General features: G+C 31.0%; 5 protein-coding genes and 1 long non-coding RNA gene across 9 annotated transcripts; 3 read left to right on the top strand and 3 right to left on the bottom strand.

Annotated features, from left to right (window-relative positions):
* Window positions 1–1617: 1617 nt before the first annotated feature.
* Window positions 1618–2497, bottom strand: LOC127063729 (uncharacterized). The gene is made up of 2 exons (XR_007781459.1): window positions 2352–2497; window positions 1618–1675 (listed from the first exon to the last, which is right to left on the bottom strand). It is a non-coding gene; the product is annotated as an uncharacterized LOC127063729 (long non-coding RNA).
* Window positions 1669–6712, top strand: LOC127063711 (protein scabrous). 2 transcript variants are annotated; one of them, XM_050993793.1, is made up of 4 exons: window positions 1669–2457; window positions 2742–2952; window positions 3490–3829; window positions 4495–6712. In XM_050993793.1, the coding sequence occupies exons 2-4, from the start codon at window positions 2750–2752 to the stop codon at window positions 5812–5814; spliced, it is 1863 nt and encodes a 620-aa protein (XP_050849750.1). In that variant the 5' UTR covers window positions 1669–2457; window positions 2742–2749; the 3' UTR covers window positions 5815–6712. The 2 variants fall into 2 exon arrangements, with proteins under 2 accessions (XP_050849750.1, XP_050849749.1); XM_050993792.1 differs by having other exon boundaries at window positions 1669–2952.
* On the bottom strand, window positions 6093–8233 carry LOC127063715 (zinc finger protein OZF-like). Of its 2 annotated transcripts, none has more exons than XM_050993801.1 (3): window positions 7640–8233; window positions 7379–7570; window positions 6093–7315 (listed from the first exon to the last, which is right to left on the bottom strand). In XM_050993801.1, exons 1-3 carry the CDS (start codon window positions 7748–7750, stop codon window positions 6335–6337), a joined length of 1284 nt encoding a protein of 427 aa, XP_050849758.1. In that variant the 5' UTR covers window positions 7751–8233; the 3' UTR covers window positions 6093–6334. The 2 variants fall into 2 exon arrangements, with proteins under 2 accessions (XP_050849758.1, XP_050849759.1); XM_050993802.1 differs by having other exon boundaries at window positions 7379–7549; window positions 7640–8232.
* A 270-nt stretch (window positions 8234–8503) lies between these two features.
* Window positions 8504–13507, top strand: LOC127063707 (RNA-binding protein spenito). Its single transcript, XM_050993779.1, has 2 exons — window positions 8504–9007; window positions 9438–13507. The coding sequence occupies exons 1-2, from the start codon at window positions 8883–8885 to the stop codon at window positions 11623–11625; spliced, it is 2313 nt and encodes a 770-aa protein (XP_050849736.1). The 5' UTR covers window positions 8504–8882; the 3' UTR covers window positions 11626–13507.
* A 1783-nt stretch (window positions 13508–15290) lies between these two features.
* On the top strand, window positions 15291–19888 carry LOC127063710 (dolichyl-diphosphooligosaccharide--protein glycosyltransferase subunit 2). Of its 2 annotated transcripts, XR_007781458.1 has the most exons (12): window positions 15291–15613; window positions 15951–16159; window positions 16366–16497; window positions 16726–16886; window positions 17061–17200; window positions 17327–17702; window positions 17912–18091; window positions 18165–18384; window positions 18464–18676; window positions 18935–19106; window positions 19401–19628; window positions 19697–19888. XR_007781458.1 is itself a non-coding variant. In XM_050993790.1 (11 exons), the coding sequence occupies exons 1-11, from the start codon at window positions 15604–15606 to the stop codon at window positions 19544–19546; spliced, it is 1959 nt and encodes a 652-aa protein (XP_050849747.1). In that variant the 5' UTR covers window positions 15291–15603; the 3' UTR covers window positions 19547–19888. The 2 variants fall into 2 exon arrangements, 1 of the variants encoding a protein (XP_050849747.1); XM_050993790.1 differs by having other exon boundaries at window positions 19401–19888.
* Window positions 19889–20168: 280 nt separating this feature from the next.
* LOC127063862 (uncharacterized) lies at window positions 20169–20956 on the bottom strand. Its single transcript, XM_050994128.1, has 3 exons — window positions 20669–20956; window positions 20351–20574; window positions 20169–20192 (listed from the first exon to the last, which is right to left on the bottom strand). Exons 1-3 carry the CDS (start codon window positions 20772–20774, stop codon window positions 20169–20171), a joined length of 354 nt encoding a protein of 117 aa, XP_050850085.1. The 5' UTR covers window positions 20775–20956.
* Window positions 20957–21639: the final 683 nt, after the last annotated feature.

The following is a 21639-nucleotide window of genomic DNA, read 5'->3' as shown; positions in this document are numbered from 1 at the left end:
TATACGTATATACATACATACATACATACGTACGTACATACATACGTACATACATACGTACATACATACGTACATACATACATACATACATACATACATACATAGATACATACATTGATATTAACGTTAAGAAAAAGAAAATGAAAAGACCGCACGTGGAACGCGAATTGTTTTTAAATATATGTATATTGTTATTAGTCAATATATGAATTTTTGTAAGAAAACATTTTCCCACGCAAGAGCTCAAGTAAATTCGAAAGCGCAGTAATATATATGTATACGTTGTTAAATTCGTGATAGAAATTTAGAAGGACGAAGTATATTGCGATACGCGCATTTCAAATTCGCACTAAGAAAAAAATTATATGTAAAGAAGAAGAAGAAAAAAGAAGAAAAAGGAAGGAGAACAATATAGATATATATATAGATATATATATATATATAAAAAGAAAGAAAACAAAATGAAAACATTCCTCCCTTCCTGGACCGTGTCTCCCCTTCCCTTCTCTCCACCAAAGAAAATACAAACAAACGAAAATTACCGACAACAATCTGTAGCAAAATTGTAAAACAAATTTAATAAAATGTCTTTAAGGGATGACTAAATTAAAAGAGATTATAATTTCGATATATAATCAATTGAACGGGAATATCGCATTTTTTTCAAGGAAAAATGTGAAAAATGTCAACTATTTTGAGCAGGTAGAAAAAAAAATAATAAGGTAGAATAAAGGAAAAAAAGAAAGAAACGTTTCACTGAAAACTCGCTTACCAGCTGACAATCGAGAAAGATGTTGATCTGTATAGCGAACCTGCCCTGTATGCGAAACGCCTTTTATAAGGGCATCGATGTCCATAAAGATGCCTGTGAGAGATGCATTTGCAGTCTGTCGTGTGCCATTGGGTTATGGGGGCATATGGAGTAGGGATCTCCTACGGTTGAGCAAGCACGCGGCGCGTGGCAGAAGGATTCGTGTTAGCATATCGAGTATGCCGTTCATCCATATATATATACAACTAAAATCAGTGTGTGTATATATCTATATATGTACATACACATATATTATGGACCGACCGAGTTGGTGGTTATAAACACAAGCGCGCACCGTCCTTTTCTCTTCTCATTTTCTTTCATCGAACCCTTGAAGCGCGTGCCTTCGGTTATACACCCTTCTCTCTTACTACCTACGTTCTACGTTTAAATTTGATATCGTATTACCAATTGTTCAAACACGTAAAAGAAGAACGTGCAATTGGTTTTGTAACGATTATATCAATGAAACCTTCCAAGTTTATAAGAAATTATATACATCGCATCACTTTTTTACGAGAGCTGTCTGCTGTAGGTATTAATTTAACGAACGATTTGTCTTCTTGTTTCATAGATATATTTCGTTAAATATAAAATTGTATACACTGGATATATTTCATTTATTACTTAAACGTTACATCAAAGCTGAGATTTTAGATTTTCTTTTTTATCTAACTCGGTCATTATAATATTATTTTTTCTTATAGTTCAAAAATATCTTCGTGTGTTTTACCTGCGGCACAAAAGATTGCGAGTATAATGAAGTTGCTTCCTTTCTTTGAGTATTCTTCCCTTCCTCTCTTACATCTTTCGCACGAGCGAACCGGAGGCCATCGATGTCGCGTGGCGTGCGCGTGGAGGAGCCTGCGAGATAAAAATAAAAAGAAGAAGAAGAACGAAAAAAAAAAGAAAGAAAAAAATAAAATAGTAATTTTCTTCAAAAATATTATGAGGAATCTAAAAAGAATCCCTAAAAAACAAACAAATAAATAAATAAATAAATAAATAAATGAAAGCAAAAAAGAAAAAAGAAAGAAACATAATATGTATATAATAAAATTTGTACATTCAAAACTCTTCTTTATATGCAAAGTAAAAATCGTAGAATAGAATTCGAACGGGAGAATCGAAGAAAAACCAAATTGTCTAACGATTCTGTGTAATAATATTAAGAAAGAGGAAAGAAAAGATGTGTGTGTATATAGGTAAGACGATTTGTACGGTTAACTTCAATAATGTGTTATTCGAGTACGGAAGGGCAAATCGTATGGCACGTTCGAGGGTAAAGCAGGCAGGCGTTCTTAGAGAGCAGGGGCAGAATGAAACGAAGCATGGAGAAGAGGAAGAGGAAGAGGAAAAGGAGATGGTGATAGTAGTGGTGGTAATGGTAATGGTGGTGGTGGTGGTGGTGGTAGTGGTGGTGCTAGTGGTAGTGATGGTGGTGGTGGTGCTGGTACTGGTGGTGGTGGTAGAGAAGAAGAGAAGAAGGAGAGGGTGTACACGCGCGAGAGTAAGAGGCGAGAGACACAACGATGTATACCTGGGACGCCTGGTGTTGGCGAACACCTGCTCCACATTGGTATCCCCCTGATGCCTTTGTCCAGCCAACGGATATAATACACGCGTACCTCGTCGAAGAGACGCCAGTAAGTCTTGGAGAGTCCAGGAATACGGACAGAATTCTACGTGCTTACTCCTTATTTTTTATTAGTTATCACGAGTTCCATATCGTGGTCCATGACATACACATAGATATTTCATTTAATCTAATCATCTCAATGACATAATTTATAGGAACATTAGTGATTTCGGTCATTCAACGTTTATATCAATATATTTATATATATATATTTATATATATATATATATATATATAAAGTTATCGCATTAAACATTATTAACGACGCAATGTTGACCCTGTGTTTATTAGCGATTGCTATGTTAAAAACGATCAACGGTGTTACGACAGTCCCTTTAAATAACGAGAATCTCGCGAACACAGTGAAATTATTGCAAGAACAAGTTAACGCGCTTCTTTATCATCGTCAAGAGGATTACAATGCCTTGGAAGAGAGTTTGAAACATGCCATAGAGAAAAATACAGAATTGATTGTACTCAGAAAAGAAGTCGAGTTATTGAGGTGAGAGAGACCTTTCCTTTTTTTTTACTTTTTTTCTATGTTCTCCTACTTTTTCTTTTCTTTTTGTCCGATCGTAACTCTTTTCAATTCTCGTACGATCGATAGAACGCGCGGGCAAGCAAGCAAGCAACCTACCTCGTTGATTTTTCTATTTTCTTATACGGTGTAAGCTCTTGTATGTGTGTAATAAAAGAAAAAAAGGGAAAGAAGAAAATTCATATCAATCGATACGGTATATGTGTTGTGAAAGAAAATTAACAATAAAGAAAAAACAATAAACGTTTCCAATAAACGTTTCTATAGATAGCAATGACCTCTTATACTCATTAATCTTTAATTCGTCTGCGAACTAAGTCATCTAATGAAACATGCATGCTCGATGAATTCACAAGGCGTTCAACTCACTAGGGATAGAGATAGAGATAAACCGAGAGAGAGAGAGAGAGAGAGAGACAGAGAGATAACTTAAGAAACTTTAACTAACAAATTGATACCAAGGAAAATCAATCCAATCTTCTATTGTTACGGTCGTTACAGGAAAGAAGTAAACGAGCTAAGAGGCGGAAGTGGCAACGAGGCGAAAAACGAGCGTTTGAGGGTGAGATGGTTGGGTAGTGCAGTAACCGAGTTACAGAGCGAAGTCGCTGAAGTTCTAAGAACAAGAAATGCCAGTGAGGAATTAGCAGAAAGATCAAGGATGCGAAGCGAATTGTCCCTTTTGAAGGGTGACGTTGCCGAGGTAGGAAGAGGCATTCGTAATCTCGGCGGTCGTATCGCCAAATTCGAAGCTGCCCTGGGGACAATTCGCATCGACATCACAGCTATGAAGGAACGTGCCAGCAAGCTATCCCGCACCTGCGCCGATGTCGCCAGTCAGGTAATAATATCAAAAAAAAAAGAATACTATTTATATGCATATACGATTAATAATATACGATCCACGAAGACGTTTATCGTATACGTAAACATAAGAGACACGTTGACGCATCAACGTGTTTAGTAGTTATTCGAAGAAGAAAAAGAAAGGGAAAAACAACAAGAAAAAAAACAATAATAAAAAAAAAAGAAAGAAAGACAGACGCAAGAGATGCACCTGCCGCGTTCGTACAGCCGGCAACCGGTGGCTCCCCATTTCTGTTTCTCGTTTTACCGGCCGACAGCTGCCGCCGTTGGCTCCTCGCTATATCGGCCCCCTTCATTCCGGCGTTCCATTCGTTTGGCAGCATCGACCCTCTCTCCTCCCTCTCTACGGGCCCTTCACTCGCGATGCCCTCTTCGTCCCACCAATGTTCATAAGTACCACGCACAGGCCCAGTATGTGTCGTGGTTCGTTGCGCTCTTTCGACAAAAGCAGATGTTTCGTATTCCTTCCTTTTTTTTTCTTTTTTCTTTTTGGACATTCCAATAATCATTCTCGTCTCTTTTTTTAAACAGTTCCACTCGAGTCATCGTCTTTCTCTTTATCTTCCACTTATATATTTCCAATTTTAAATTATCTGATTAATTTATTCCTTTTCGTTTTTGGTTTGTTCGTTTGTTTAGATCGGCACTGTGCAGATCGAATTGAAATCATTGAAATGCGATACACCGAGCGAGCACAGATCCCATCGGTTTTCCGTTCATCGACACGAGGACAAGTTGCGCGAAGACAATGAAATCAAAAACGAAGTGCTGCACGAAAGTAGGAAAAGGCATAGTTATTCGAGACCTTTGGTACATCGTATAGAGGAACGTCTGACGAATCTAGAACATAAAATTTCTTTAGTCTCGAGGAAACGTGGTATGATAGAGAAGAGAGTGGTATATGAAAATCAGGATTACTTGAATGGTCGTGTAGCTAATTTGGAGATGGCTCAGGAGCAATTATCTCTACTTTTGAAAAATATGAGTAAAGAGTTGTCCTCGACTAGTAAGCTTAGCGAAACGATGGTTGAATTGTTTGAAACTGTACAAACGTTGGAGGACAAGGTCGATGGTAATGGATCGGATACTAAAAGAGAAATCGCAAGATTGGATATTAATGCCGCCAGAAAAGCAGCTGAATTATCGTTGACTAGAGAAGAATTGTCGAATCTCCGAAGAGCCGTACAGGCGCTCAGTGTGAGTGCCTCTAAGCTCCAAGAAAGAAGCGATAGACATCAAATGTCTATCGACGCACTCAACGATACCCTTAATCGTCTTGACTTATCGTCGTCTATAGAAAAAGCAAGCAACATAACTCACGAGCTCGAGCAGGTGGAGGATCAGTATCGCTTGATCGTCGATGCCTTACCAGGTAATTGCGACGAAAGAGATGGCCTTACTCTCCTTGCACCTGGTCCAGGTGCACCGTTGCTAGCCTCGTGTCATAAGGGATGGATCGTTATCTCAAGACGCATCGACGGTATGGTCGAATTCGATCGTACCTGGAACGATTATGCAGCAGGTTTTGGTTCACCGGTGAATGAATTTTGGATAGGCAATGAAGCACTTCATAGACTTACTCGAGACAATTGTAGCAGGTTGAAAATCGATCTGATGGATATATATGGTACGCATTGGCACGCAGAATATGAATACTTCAATGTTGATTCCGAAGAATCCGGTTATAAGCTCCGTGTTTCCGGTTATTCCGGAAATGCAACCGACGCATTGTCCTATCAGAACAATATGGCCTTTAGTGCTAAGGACAGAGACATGGATATTAGTTCCACCGATTGCGCGGCTAATTATCACGGTGGCTGGTGGTTCAGCCATTGTCAACATGCTAATTTAAATGGTAAATACTCATTAGGGCTTACTTGGTTTAAGTCTAACACGAACGAGTGGATGGCTATCGCTTCCTCAGAAATGGCGATACAAAGAAAACAAAACTGCCGATAATTTTCTTGGCTTCGTTTTCTACCTTTAATCGATTTTACTATTAAGGGTCAACATCGTAATATTAGCCGTCTTTCTTTTATTTGATTTATTTTTTGTCCAGAAAATTGAATCTCAGAGTTCAATGAGCGACAACGTTAATATCGTTTTCACGTGCTTGCAAAGACTTAAAATATTTATTTATTTTACGTTATTTGCAACACATTCAATTCTTCGCGATTATAATACCAAAGAATTGTATTAAGTCCATTGTAAATAAGTTTATTGTATAGCTGAATGCGTGCGATTCCAGACGATATATTTGAACGTAATACAAAATTACAAACAGGATTAGAGTGAAAGTAAATATATATATATGTAATATATATAAATGTATATATATATATAAGTATTTTTAATTTAAATAAATTACACACATTTTAGATGTTTGATAGGTTACAAAAAAACAACCTTGAAAGACACATATTAACTGTAGGAATCAGGTACTTAGGAAATTATGTAATATTTAAAACTTTTCCAAGTTTCATTTGAGTTCTTCCTTCTTCAGAGAAAGAGTATTACCGCGACCAAGTCTAGATTTGCATTTTTTCTCATGTACAAAAAGAGTACCAGAATTAGCATAAGCCGACCCACATATTTTACAAACAAATGGTTTCTCTCCGGTATGAGTAAAAATATGTTCCTTTAAGTGTCTTTTCCTTCTGAAAGATTTACCACATACCTCACAAGAATAATTAGCTTCTCCCGTATGAAGTTTTAAATGATACTTGAATCCGTTAGGAGATGCATATGCTGCACTGCAAATATGGCATACAAAATCTTTATTGCCACTATGTGTTTTTTCGTGTCTCTTTTTGTAACTGAGTATAATAAAAGTTTTACTGCAAAATTGACAAGCAAATGGCCTGGAATCATTGTGAATTTTGAGATGCCTTTGTAATCCAGATTTAGATGTAAGAGTTTTACTACAAACATCGCATAAATATTGTTTTTTATTTTTTATAGGTAATATTTTACCATGTATTCTCAAGTGCAAATTGAGTTTGAGTTTTTTATTAAATGGCATTTTACATATTTCACATTTAAATGTTCTACTGCATTTTTGCTTGGGATTTTTTTCATGATGTTTACTATGTTCGCGTAATGCTTTTCTAGATGTACATTCTTTTTGACAAAAATTACACGTAGAAATCTGCCTATTTTTTAAACGATTGCTCTTTCTTATACCAACAGTTTCCAAGGCTTTCATACTTGTTGTCCACTTGTATTGAAGTTGTGGCTTATCATTAGTTTCAAAAGAATTCTGACTATCTGAAGTACTTGAAATTACATGATCTAAGTACTTAGAACTAATTATCGTATTGTCATCTTGATTATGATTATCGTTAGTATTAAAATACATATTGAAATTATTTTGTTTCTCTATTTTCTTAGCTTGCGTGGACAAAGATGGTTTTTCTATTTGTAATGGTGCACTTACCATGTCAGTTTGTACATAAACGTCCTAAAATCATATATCTACTAGTATGTACACCAACACAACAACAAAAATAGCTTTGTTACATACCTGATATATTTTAATATTATTTAAATTAAACCCAACGTTAAATTCCATTTTATAATGTTCGCGTAATACATAATCAGATCTTTTACATTCTTTTTTAAATTCGTTAAAACCTTCTAATTTTTTAACACACTCTATACATATTAATTTAGGTAATATATCGTTTTCTGATATCTGAAACGTGTAACGATTGTGCTAATATACATTTAATACGAAATTGTAATACGAAATACATATAATTTAATATTCATATAAAATATTCACCTCTATAGAACAGCAATTTATAATTTGTGAAAGTAGTTTTTCGTTGCCAAAAGAAAATATAGACAACATACTTTCTTCCTTTCGAAGACATAACCTACAGACATTCTCCATTTTTCTCTTATGACAATTTTTATTTATTAGAAATATTTTTAGTCAATTTTATATTGTAAAAATTTTTAACGCTTATTAACATAAGTATTGTATCGACAATAAAACAAGAATATTTCTGTATAAAAAATAATTATAATTATTGGATTGCATTCAAATAAAGGACTGTGTGAGAAGCACGCATTAAATTTGCAAATCTTTGGGAAAGAAGGTTAAGGAATTTTATTGTTGGATTACTCAACATATATACGTGTAATGCGCGATTAAATAGATATTTTATTTAAGAAAAAAAGAAAAGAAAACAAACACAAACCACACACATTTCACTGAAATATTTTAACCAAAATGCAAATACCACTTAAAATAATCTATTTTAAAACGAAATACTTATTTATTAAAATACAAACAAATATACGCACAAGCCGTCAGTTGTACAAACAAGCCACAAGTAGACAATAAAATTACTTTCCGACAATGATATAGCATTCAACATAGAAATTCAATTCCAAATACAAACGTTGGCGACACTAGCGCTGTTTATTGATCAAATGACGTACTATAATATATTTTCTAATTTCAGATATATTTCTATGAATACCTAAATAAAAAGTAATACTTTTTAAATTCGCAAATAATGATCGAAGAAATATGTGTGTTCGTTTTTGAATGATAATCGAATCGTTAAAAAAAAATTTACTTGGATTGGCAAACATGTCGATAAAATGAAAAGAAGCTATTATACGTCGACCAATGATAGTTCTTTGTGCCGCATGATACGTCGTATTTGCAACTGCTTGGAACAACCATATGGATTTTCTTACTTTCGTATACGTTAAATTTCATTTAACTACATTTTCTTATCATAAATTATTTCTTAATATTCCTTATCTTGATATAATAATCATGTTAAATTAATAAATTAAAAATTCTATTGAAATCATATTGCAAACGGAAGTACGTAGAAATTGAAGACAGTACTAAAACGCCATTTTGTGTGTCCTTTCGAGAGGAAGGTAGACATTCTGACGAAAAAAAATACTGAACGCTGATATCTAAACATTTTCTCCATTCGCAAGATTGTGCGAAGATATTATTTCTTCTTCTTTATTTCACTACGATACATTAAACTGCGTTGATGATTGGGATTCCGCGAGACGACCGACATAAAATTACGGTTAAGATCCGCAACAACATGAAAAGAAGTTCGAGTCGTGATACTCCGCCTCCTCGGGTGAAACGAAGTCGATCTTCCATGGGACGGTAAGCATTAGTTCTTCTTTCTATATTTTTCAAATAAGTATAAACTACTCGTTAAATCTTTCTTGTATTCTGACATTATAAACATTATTTCTTCGAACAATGTCTCCATTATCATTTAATTAATTTAATATTTATTATCTATTAATTTATATTTGCGTATTAAATTATGATAAATTAAGATTTATTGTATACATTTATATTAACTATATGTATATGTGTATATATATGTATACGTATGTGTATATATGTATATATATAAAACTAATATGGCGAAGTATTTTTTGCGTATTGTGATATTATTTTTTATATATAATAATACTATTTATTTTATTAAATATTACTGTTTTTAGGTGAATGCAAATCACATATCATTGTCATACTTTTATTTTTTTTCTCTAATAGTTAATATTATATTCTTATCAATTTATAGATATGATGATTCAAGTGATGAACGGATAACACCAGAACGTATTCGACGACGTAGCAGAGGTGCTAGAAGTCCTAGTCCATCAGCAAGAGCGTCATCTCATGCGCGTTATGTAGAGTCAAGTTCACATCGCGATGATTATTTGCGCGCACCTCGTGATTTGCCACCAGAACGGCCATACAGTTATAAAGTTCTTTGTGTCAGTTCCATTCATCCAAAAGCCAGTGATGAAGTAATTAAAGATACTTTGTATAGAGAATACAAAAAGTTTGGTGACTTTTCTATAAGAATTTCTCATGAATTAGATGAACGCGTTGCTTATGTGTGCTTCAGGAGCTCAGAAGATGCACGAGATGCAAAACATGCTAAACCACGAATTATAATGTATGATAAAGTAGCTTTGGTAGAACCAGTCTATGAAAGACCTGATACATATCGTAGACAAAGATCTGTTTCACCACCAGATTATGAACGGTATTATGCTAGATCTCCAGGTCCAACAGATAGGCATAGACCATTAGATCGATATGAACGTGTATATGGACCTCCTGTAGGTTTGCCTCCTCATCGTGAAATGAGAAGAGAAACAATACCACCCCCTCATCATGAATTTGTTAGGCCACCTATTCATCACGGACCACCTCATGTTCATCCAGGTCCCCCTCATCATTATGGTCCACCTAGACATATGATGCTTCGTCATCCTGTTCATGGATTCGAACGAGTTGAAAATAAGAAAGATAAATTTCCAAATTATCTGCATCATGTATCTCCGGAAGATGACCCTCTTGCAACCAGAACTCTTTTTGCTGGTAACTTAGAAATCAATATAACTGAGGAAGAATTACGTAGAATTTTTAGTAAATATGGTATTGTTGATGATATTGATATCAAAAGACCACCACCAGGAACAGGAAATGCATATGCTTTTGTACGATTCCAAACATTAGATATGGCTCATAGATGCAAAGTTGAACTTTCTGGACAGTATATAGGAAAGTTTCAATGCAAGATAGGATATGGTAAAGCAACTCCCACTACACGAATATGGGTTGGTGGTTTAGGTCCTTGGACTTCAGTACCTCAATTAGAAAGAGAGTTTGACAGATTTGGAGCAATTAAAAAAATTGATTACATAAAAGGTGATAGTAACGCATATATTCTTTATGACTCTATCGATGCTGCACAGGCTGCTGTGAAGGAAATGCGTGGTTTTCCTCTTGGTGGTCCTGACCGAAGATTAAGAGTTGATTTCGCAGATGTAACACCAGGTTTTGGTTTTAAACCTAGATCATATCCTGAAGACAATGCAGACTTTAGACCACGCTTAGTAGATTATGAATCACCGTATGATCCTTATGGTCCTGAAAATGAATTTGGTTATGGACCAAGAGGGTTTCGGGGACGAGGAAGTGCACCATGGCATGAAAGAAGAGGTGGTGGAAGAGGTGGTTATCGCGGTACTTGTCCCGAAGGTTATCTTCGCGATGAAGCTGATTGGTCAAGTCGTAGACCTCCACCAGAAATGGAATATGAAACTCCTCGTAGCTTAAGGAGATCGTTATCGCGAGAACCGGGTGTAGATCGGTCCAGATCTAGATCACCACGTAGAAGACAAATGGATTCAGATTCTGATTCTGAGAATACTCGTACAGGAATGCTTTCCACATCTCGTACTTTACCCGAAGTAGCACGGAAATCCATTGCAGTTTGGCAAGGTGCATTAATATTAAAAAATTCACTATTTCCAGCTAAATTTCATCTTACAGATGGAGATACAGAAATAATAGATGCTCTTATGAAAGATGAAGAGGGTAAACATATGCTACGAATAACACAGCGTCTTCGTCTTGATCAACCAAAGTTGGATGATGTATCTAAAAGAATACAAACTTCTAGTTCGCATGCTATATTTCTTGGTCTTGCTGGATCAAGTGGAGCTGTTACAAATGATGATGCTAATGTTCAAACACGACCACTTCGTAATTTGGTTTCTTATTTAAAGCAAAAAGAAGCAGCAGGTGTTATATCGCTTTTAAATAAAGATACAGAAGGAACTGGAGTACTCTATGCATTTCCACCGTGTGCTTTCTCTACAGAGCTCCTGAAGCGTACATGTCCTAGTTTAAGCGAAGAAGGTTTAAAAGAGGATCATTTGGTAATTGTTGTTGTTAAGGGTGGCAGTGCCTAAATTTTAAACAAGTGACATAAAAACAGTTGCTTTATCCATAAATAACAAAATTAATTCATTGTTTTAATACTTTCTATGGAAAGTATTATTTTGATTCAATTGGTAAGGTGGTATAGGATGATGTACAGAAGTTGTAGCAATGATTGATGCTTTTTGATCTATATAAGTATTATTATCATAGATTTGATTTAATTATTTTTGAGGTATTTAATAGAATCATTTTAAAGTGTAATATGCCGGTATAATTTTTTTAAATAACATTATTTGAATCAAGATTTATAAAATAAGATAAATGTTGGAACATAGATCATTTTTTCTTACACAGTAAATATCATTTGAATGTTATTAATTTTATTTCTCAGATGTAGATAATATTTAAAACAGACATACTTGAATCCGTCTAAATACTCAAGTTTATAATAATATAGATTCACTAATTAATTAAATAACAAAAATATATTAAAACGTGAGTTCAAAAAATTTTAATGGATTCTAAATATTATTTTCTAATATAATATATGTTTCTATTCCAATATTCTAATAATAGTATATTATTATGCATCTTACAGAAAAAATCAAAGTAAATTCATCAAAAATAATAAAAATAATACTTATATTGTATCAAAAAACATTTGTGACATCTACTTTGTAATGTTACTTGAACTGAGGAATTCTAAAGTAATCACAAAAATGATATACATCATTTTCAATAAGGTACCTTTACTATAAGAGTCTTGACATAAAACAATATTATTACCCTTATAATCAGAGGTAAATGTTTAACTACATAGTATAAGAATTTATCTGTATTATACACATATATCTGTATGTTTAACGATGATGATGTTACTGTACACAGATCTTTCACATTTATAGTATATAATTTTATTATCATTTTTTTTTTAATACTATCAAAAAACATTGTGACTTCCATATTTATATAGAGTCTTATTAGATGTGTTTATATCAACAGGAATTGACTTCAATGTCATTGGTTGAGACAATAGAATGCAGATATCTTATCCTTATTATAAACAGAAGAAATGTAACTTCTCTCTGAGCCTAATGATATATTAAGTATCGTATTTTGTTTGACAGATTATTCATGTTGCAGTGATAATGACTCAAAAAAAGCATTTTGATATAAGGGTCACATATGTGATAAAAAATGATAAATAACTACTGGACATATGTTGCTGCATTTTAACAGCTTCATTAATAAATTCGAAAGAGAACTTTTATATCTCTCTTTGGCTAATAAAAAAGCCTTTGAATAACAGTGCATAAATTATGTATTCATATTGAAGAATGTGAAAGGCCTGGTTTGAAAAAATATGTTAGATAAGGACTGTCGATTCATAGTATTATGGTTTAACTCACATTTCCATGAACTTGATTTTTGATTTATATCTGTAGATTCTTTTGAGTGCTATACCACTTAAGTGATTGTGCAGTAAATATTTTGTGCATAGTTTCATGAGTTTTAAAAGTTTAGAGAGTGTCTGAGAGTGAAGATAGTGAGGAAGAGACAGAATATACTTACTCTGCGTAAAAAGTTGATAACATCTGTGTATCACCGAATTGATTACAAAAGTTCATGTTAAGTGAGGACGTATTATCTAAAGGACAGTGTTTGGTGGTAGTTAAAAAAAAAAAAAAATAATAAAAAGGCTTTGAAAATGTGTACAGTGATGTAAAAAAAAAAGTGTTTGTGTTTCGTCTTTGAGTAGGAAAGATGTAAATAAATGTTTCTGAAAAATAATAAATATTTCAGAAACAATGTATCATCTGAACCATACTCAAATACGATTGAAGGTGCAGTGGTTAAGTACACCTGGTGATCGAACAAAAATAGATGACATTTATGCAGACAAAAATAAAAGTATGTGTTACTTTTCTTGATACCGTTATCCATATACCAAAGTCAAATCTTCGTACAATGTCATAAACAGTGTTACATATTTTAAATCAAGTTTTTATCCAGATTTATTCAAGTAGATAAATTTTCAGAACAGGTTAATTTTTGTTAGAGAACTAAATGGAACATTTAATTGAGATAAATATTGAGAAGACATTATACAATCTTTCAAATGAAAATGCATGCTCGTGTGTTAAATATTAAGTTGGAATGCATTTTATTTTTTGAAAAGTTTTTTATGCAATATTAATTCTTTTCTTTTCTTTTCTAAAAGTGAAGTTCATAGTGAATATGGTGTTGTGATTTGTTCTTTGCTAAATGACGATATCAAAAATATCAAAAAGCATAATAGATTGCAAATTTTTAGTGCTTGTGGCTTTTGTAAATTATTTCTCTTTTAGGGATGAAGAAAATAATCATTTTCCTTATAGTTTTCATTATCAGTAATAAAAGTAACAATTTGTGATTTGTGTTTTCTGTGACACGTGATATTTACAAACAAAAACAAGCAGACATATAACTGGGTTATGAGTCCATCTCATTCTGGTTTACAAAGTTCTCAATACCATGAAAGAATATAGTTAGTTGTGATATCTGCAATGTATTTAGTCCAATATTGTGTATTCAATTGTGTAGTTCCATATCCCTGGGAACAAAACTGGAAAATGGACCTTGAGAGGAAATACTGAAGACACAAAAAAGGTTTGGTTAAAAAGCTTCTATCTTTTGCAAAAAAAAAAAAGAGAAAAAATAAAGAAAGAATATAAATCACACTTGCACATTCCCCAACTGTAGCAAAATCGTAAAGCATATTATTTCCTTGATATTCCTTACGTTCAAAATAGCACTTTAGAATAAAGAAATTAATTTTTGCAATCCATAATAAATATTACGTACAATTGGATATATGACCTTAAAAATTTTAAACTACGAAACGACACTGGTTTAATGACATTATTTTCTAATAGATCGAATATAAATTCAGCTTTTGAGACATTTGACAATATTGATTATCAGTTTTGTATATTTTAATGAAATATCTTAACATCTAGAATGAAATTAAGAATACGAGTATTCTTCAATGTGCATTTTACATTAATAACTGAAGATGATCGAAATAACCTCTATTCATGTAAGTATTATTTGACTAAGTTAAAAGAATAATATTGTAAGTAGTTTTGTAAATATTACATAACATTTATATATTATTACATTATATTGATACAAAAAAAAATGCATACAAGTCGATGCTATTTAACAACAATACAAATATTATAAAATTTTTCTGATTAATTAACAGAGAAGTATGAAATTTTTACGAGCAGTATTGTGTATCTGTGATAGCAATTAATTGTAATATAATAATATATAATCATTAAATAATTTTAGAATTCTAGGAGATGATCTCTATCTCAGAGAAGAACGGGAGATATTTGATGAATCTACCAGACGATATTAACATTGAATATAATCACGAATATTTACATACAAATTTAATATATTTTTACATTACGATGTAATGTACCTTACATATACATATTTCAGATTTATATTTTTATGTGATATATATAATAAAAGTAATAAGAAAAAATAAGAGTAATGATGCGTTATATGTCCTTAAAGAAATTTATTCGTCGTAATATATTTGATTTTTCTAATAAATAATAAATAAACGAGATGCCTTATTTAAGTGTGATTATCACAACAGTGCTAACCTACGAATGAGTAGGAAGTAAGTTGACCAATGAAATTAGATGTACAACTCGAAGTCATTTTGAGTTTATTAATTGATTGCTGGTTGGTTCGTGAAGTTGATTGGTTATCTCGAAATATCGCACTTGCGCTTAATATCGATAATATTGTACCAATGGCTGTGTTGGTTTCTAATTCGATTAGCCAATCAGAAAGCTTTTATGAGCGCCCTCTATATAACAAAGTATCGAGTCTAGCGGAGACACGTGTGCGAGCCGGAAAGAGCCATTTCCTTTGGAAACTCGGAGAAGTAGAGGTCGTGAGCCAGCGTGGCCGGTGTGCCTGCGCACTGTACAATATATACTGCCATGATGGCGGGTGAGTAACATTTTATTAATAAGAAAAAGTTAAAAATTGTTTTTAAATAAGAATATATCCGTGTAGATTTATTTTTTATCTGTTATTTTAAATTGTAATCGGTGTATACATATATATAAATTATACAATATGTTTCTAAAAGTATTTTAGAGTCTTATTGTGCAGATTGTATTTGTCTTTACCGAAAGATAATTTCGTTTAATTTATATTTTCGCTATTTTTGTGTATTTTTGCGTATTTCTTTTTACATATTTTTACTTTACTTTGTGCAATTAATTATTAGTAAAATAACAGTAGAGTAGCAAAACTAATTTATACTTTTGTTCTGTATTTATAGCTATATTATTTTTCTTGATGATATCAATTCTATCTGCTACCTGTACGGTAACAGAAACTGTACCGTCAGTCATTTCTTACTTATCAGAAAATGATAAAATACGTTTGAAAAATGTCATTGACCCTGGTTTAAATCTACAAGATGTAACTTCAACTTATTATAGTGTATATGGATATAAATTTCTTCAAGAAACTATACCTAATAAAGAAGTAGGTACTTTTAATTAATAAATCATTGAATTTATTTAATTACTTTTGATATAAGATATTTATAGATATATTAATATATGATGAAATATGCAAATATTGAAATACATTGATTTTTTGATTAGTCTTCCTGATATTAATATCAGATATAAAAAGTTAAATTATATATTTCATATTTATCAATTAATAATTCTAAATACAAATTACAGAAAATTTGTAATTATCTATCAAAATCTATTGGAGATGGTAACAATGTTATACCTGAAACGGCTTTTTATATTGTATCAATGTGGAAAATTATCGATACATGTCAAGGTTTACCAATACCTGCAATTACAAAGGTACTTTTATTACTATATAATTAAAATTATATGTTACCAATAATAATATTTATTATTTAAGAGTAAAATTAATAATTAAGAAATATAATAATTAATGATGCTTTATAACTTTCGTTCTACTGTAAGAACAGTGAAGAAAATTTTTTTTACTGAAACATTATATTTTTTTTGTATAAATTATAAAATTATATGTGTAATACATATTAATTGTAAAATTCTTTCATATAGGCTTTGATGAATACTATTGAAAAAGATACATCAACATTTGCTGAATTATATTTTGCTGTAAATACTTTAACACTATTATCACAAAAATTAACTACTGAAAAATCCGAGAAATTAGCTAAAACATTACAAGTAGCTCTTAGAAAAGATGAAAGTCTGTGGAAGTAAGTTAACTTAATTAATAACTCTTTTGACTTAATTGTTTTAATTGTTAATATTGATATGAGATATGGACTAGAAAAAGTCTTATATATTTATTATAATGATTATATAACATAGTTATTCTATACTTTTGTTATACATATATTAAAGTATGAAACAGAGTATTTTATATTTAGTCTTGGATATACTTTCCACATTGCTTCTGATCTTGGGCCTGTGGGTACATTTGCTTTTGATCGTATCGAAGATGCTATCATTCAAGCAGATGAAGTGAATGGACAGTTTTTGCAATTTGAAGGTGGATTATCTATAACAAGTAAGTCATAAGTAAAGAATCTTATGTTATTTATGTTTAGCTAATATATGATAAAAAAATTAATATGCTTGTGATATTTTATATATGAAATTAATATGATTGTTTTAAATTAGAAATTATTTTTAGGCTTTCTTGTAAATGGTATTTTTAAGCTTAGTAGTTCATTAAAGAAAAGACCACCTTTGACATCTCCACAAATTGTTAAGCTAACAAATTATCTTTTGTCAAGACGATCTGTCCAAACTCCCAAAGGAGTTGTAAGCCTTTTCTCAGCATTAAATACATTAGGAGTAAACAAATATGAAACATTAGTTTGTATTACACTACCTGAAGAAGGAGTTATTGTTTCAAGCAAACAACCACTTGTTACCATTAAAGTTTGTGATATTTTTGGTAAACCATTGCCAACAGTACCTAAAGTAATTGCAAATTCTGCTACAAAAGTAGAAGATGATACTGCTATTATTAATAAAGAAACATTACAATCTTCAACAGCAGACAAGTAAGTTAATTAAGATTGGGATTTATTGATCCCCAATACTTTACTGATTCAATAGTATTAGATTGATGTCAGCTATACCTTGGGGTATATTAATTGTTGAATGACCCCTTAAACCTTTTTTCAATATAAGAAAGGCTTAGAATTTCAACAAATAATTTTTTTTCTTACAATTTATTTAGTTTGTTTAATAATTTTCTATCGCTTAATAGGACGTTATTTACAATGGATTTTATGAAAGCTAAACCAGATCGTGGATTTTATAAAATATCAGTATCAGCAGCATCTGTTACTAATACTATTAAAATTAAAGTTCTTTCTGAAGTAATCGTTGATTATTTAGAAATAGGAACAGGAGATGCTGATCAAACTACACAACCAAAATTAGCAAGGTATTAAAAAATATTGAAAAGTAATAAAGATTATCAAAATTTTATTATAAATAAAATTTTTCATATATTATAGAGTTACATATCCTGAAAAATTAAATCATAAGATAGAGGCAGATTCTCAACAAAAATTAGTTGTAAGATTTTTGTTGAAAGATTCAGCTAACAAAAAACCAATGCGCGTTCACCAAGCATTTATTCGTTTGTCACCTGCCTTTGTTACTAATACTTATAATGACAATGAAATCACGTTTGTAGCCGAACCAGATAATGCTCATGTTTATAAATTTGATATGGTAATATCGCTATAGATAATATTTATAATTGTATTTTAAAAGTTTCGATGAGATGATTTATTTATCGATTATATTTTAGCCATTAGCAGTGGCAGCAATAAACTTCGGATATCGCAGCGGTGATTATAACATTGAGTTAGTTATTGGCGATGCTATATTAAGTAATTCTTTTGAGTGGACCATTGCTACAGTAAATTTGAAATTCCCTGATGCCGTTGCTACTGAATCAAATGAAAAAAATGCTTTTTTCAAACAAAAAGCAGATATATATACAACAAAACCAGAAATAAAGGTAATTGTCAGCAATCAATAGAATATATAAAAGCCAGTGCTCGTTGGTGATAGAATATTCTAATTATTTATATCACTTCTATAACATTGGCAGAATAAATGACATCAAAGTAATTTTATTTACATTTCCAAATTACTTCATCATTTGGATTTATGTTATAAACTTTGAATGACAAATTTATATAGATCATATAAATATGTATATACATTTTATATACATATATACATAAAATGACAATTAATTTTTTGAAATTTATAGCATATGTTCCGAGAACCGGAGAAGAGGCCACCAGCTTTTGTATCCAATTTATTTACCGGTCTATGCTTAGCACCTGCCTTTTTATTAATCATTTTGTGGGCAAAACTCGGTGTCAATATATCTAATTTCCCCTTGTCTATTAGTGCTATTACATTTCATCTTGGATTGGGAGGTAAATTTAGATTTTTTATTGCCAACTGTTGAATATAATTTCGTAACTATTAAGATTTAATAATAATCTTGATATTATGCTCAATGCTTGACAGGCAATATATTTTATATTGAATTGTTTTCAATTGAGCAGAAAGAAAAAGTGAATTTTTCACAAGTATAGTACATTTTCAGCTATATTTGTAGCCCGATATTCTCAACAATCTATTTTTTTTTCTTTTTTTTTTTTTTAAGAATTATATAATATAAAAATTGTTTTACATAACTGTTTAATATATATGTTTTTCATTTAAAGGTATCTTTTTACTGTTCGGAATCTTCTGGTTAAAATTAAACATGTTTGTGACGTTGCGTTATCTTTTGGGACTTGGCGTAGTTACATTCCTTGCTGGTAACAAATTGTTGTCGAATATTGCCCACAAACATAAATTATCGCACTGAATTATAAACGGAGGTTCCTTATGCGCGCAAGTGATACATTATTATTATAAATTCATTTTATAATAATGAAAGTTGTAAACAAGTACGTTATAAAAAAGAAGTATGTGTACATTGAAATATACGTTACTAAACTAACGTTCATTTTTATAGGTCGAAAGTAACGTTATCGCTGTTTCGATGTCGATGCAAGTGATATATTTGTTGAATATCACTTTATTATATAATTTAATAAACTATTTAAATACGTAATACGGTAATTCTCAAGTACTTTATTTTAGAATGTTATAATTTTTCTACGTATTCATTTGTACATAAAGACTTAATAAATGAAATTACAATTTAGATATACATGTTTATATCGCATTTAATGTAATAAACAAACAAAAACATGCGATAATAAATTCAAGAATTTTATTTACATTTTCTATATTAGTATTTTGAGATCAACAAATGATTATTTGTCACGATATCTTTCAAAATAATTGAAAATAATTTATTATTTTTTAATCATAAACGTATATATATTATGAAATTCAATTTGCTTTTGCTTCACGCGACAAATAATATTGAATAATTTTTTGTGATTCATTAATTTCTTTTCGTAGATTTTCTTTCTCTAATTTTAGCTCTTCAATGGCCACTTGTACTATACCGATTCGACGCCAAAAATTAGTTAAATCTTGAAAGTTATGTATAATCTGTATTTTGTACAACACATTTATGAGTGATATACGTTTCATAAAAATGTGTCGAAAAGAGAAAAAAAGATTAAATTTATTATATGAATTCAAAATTATATCTTACCTCCGCACTTCCTTTCAACTCGAACGTACTAAATATTTTTCTAGGACTTAATTCTTTATAATGAGTATAAGAATATATATTTTCATTTATAGTTTCATATTTGTTACAAATTAAAAGAAGTCTTAGTAAATTTTCTGTTTTCTTAACAAGTCGTTCTAAGTAATTTTTTGTCAATTTATATTCAGTTGCTGTTATAGTTAATTGAACTCTATCTTGTTTCTGTTCTGTAAAGATTGAGATGTTGAGAATACAAATTACGTTATAACAAATCTTTATAAACGTATAGAATTATTTCATATTGCATGGACGAATATTTACCAGAAATGAAGCGATTTTTCATAATCCAATATGAAGTATAAAAAAAATTTTGTTCGTCCATAATTTCTTTAAACTGCTTGTTAACGTTAGCTTTATGAGTTGCCATTTTCTCGCGAAATTTCGATATTGTTTCAGATAGAACAGCAATACGTACATATTGTTTAGTTATGATCTGTTGATTTTTTTCATCCTTTTCTTTTACAACATCGTATAACTTTCGTCGATTTTTTGTATCTAAAATGTTCTATTTACATGATATATATCATCTCAATATACGAAGAAATGATGTAAAATATATTATACTTTTATGATATGTAGCAATAGTTTTTTGTAGATCCGCTGAAAATTCATTCATTTCATTCTCTTTCACAACTAACGCCAATCTTCGCACATTAACTTTGTCTTCAACAAAAGAATCGATTTTGCCTTTAAAAAATTAGTTAAGTTAAATGATATCGCTGAAAGACTGTACGAATAAAAAATATATATATATATATATATTAATCGATATCGATAAAAATTAATATAATTTTAATAGATACTTTTAAATTAATATAATTTAATAGATACTTCATCATCAAAATGAATAAAGATCAACATCTATTTTTACACGTTTGATATATTTATTAATATTTTTAGACTTACTCATTGTTTTGCTCTTTGTGTTATTAAGTGAATTATCCAAATTGTTTTGCATAATAGAAATAATAGATTGCAACTGGGATAAATCTTCATTTCCTTTTTGTCTGAACCCAATGATATCGATATTAACTTCGTTTAGGATTTCATTAATTTTTGATTGGTAAGTCGTTGAAATAGCTTTAGTTTTCATTTTATATATGTTAAATAAACGATGGATCATTTCGTTGTGACTATTTTTAGATCTTTCATATTGTTCATTAGCTTCGTCAAGAGACTTGATTAAAACTTGAATACTACATCGAATAAAATATTCGTTTTAATCTCTTCTG

Source organism: Vespula vulgaris, chromosome 5 (genome assembly GCF_905475345.1).
Source record: "Vespula vulgaris chromosome 5, iyVesVulg1.1, whole genome shotgun sequence".
NCBI classification, from domain to species: Eukaryota; Metazoa; Arthropoda; class Insecta; order Hymenoptera; family Vespidae; genus Vespula; species Vespula vulgaris.
Note: the sequence above shows the minus strand (reverse complement) of the source record. Positions and strands in the feature narration are given on the sequence as shown.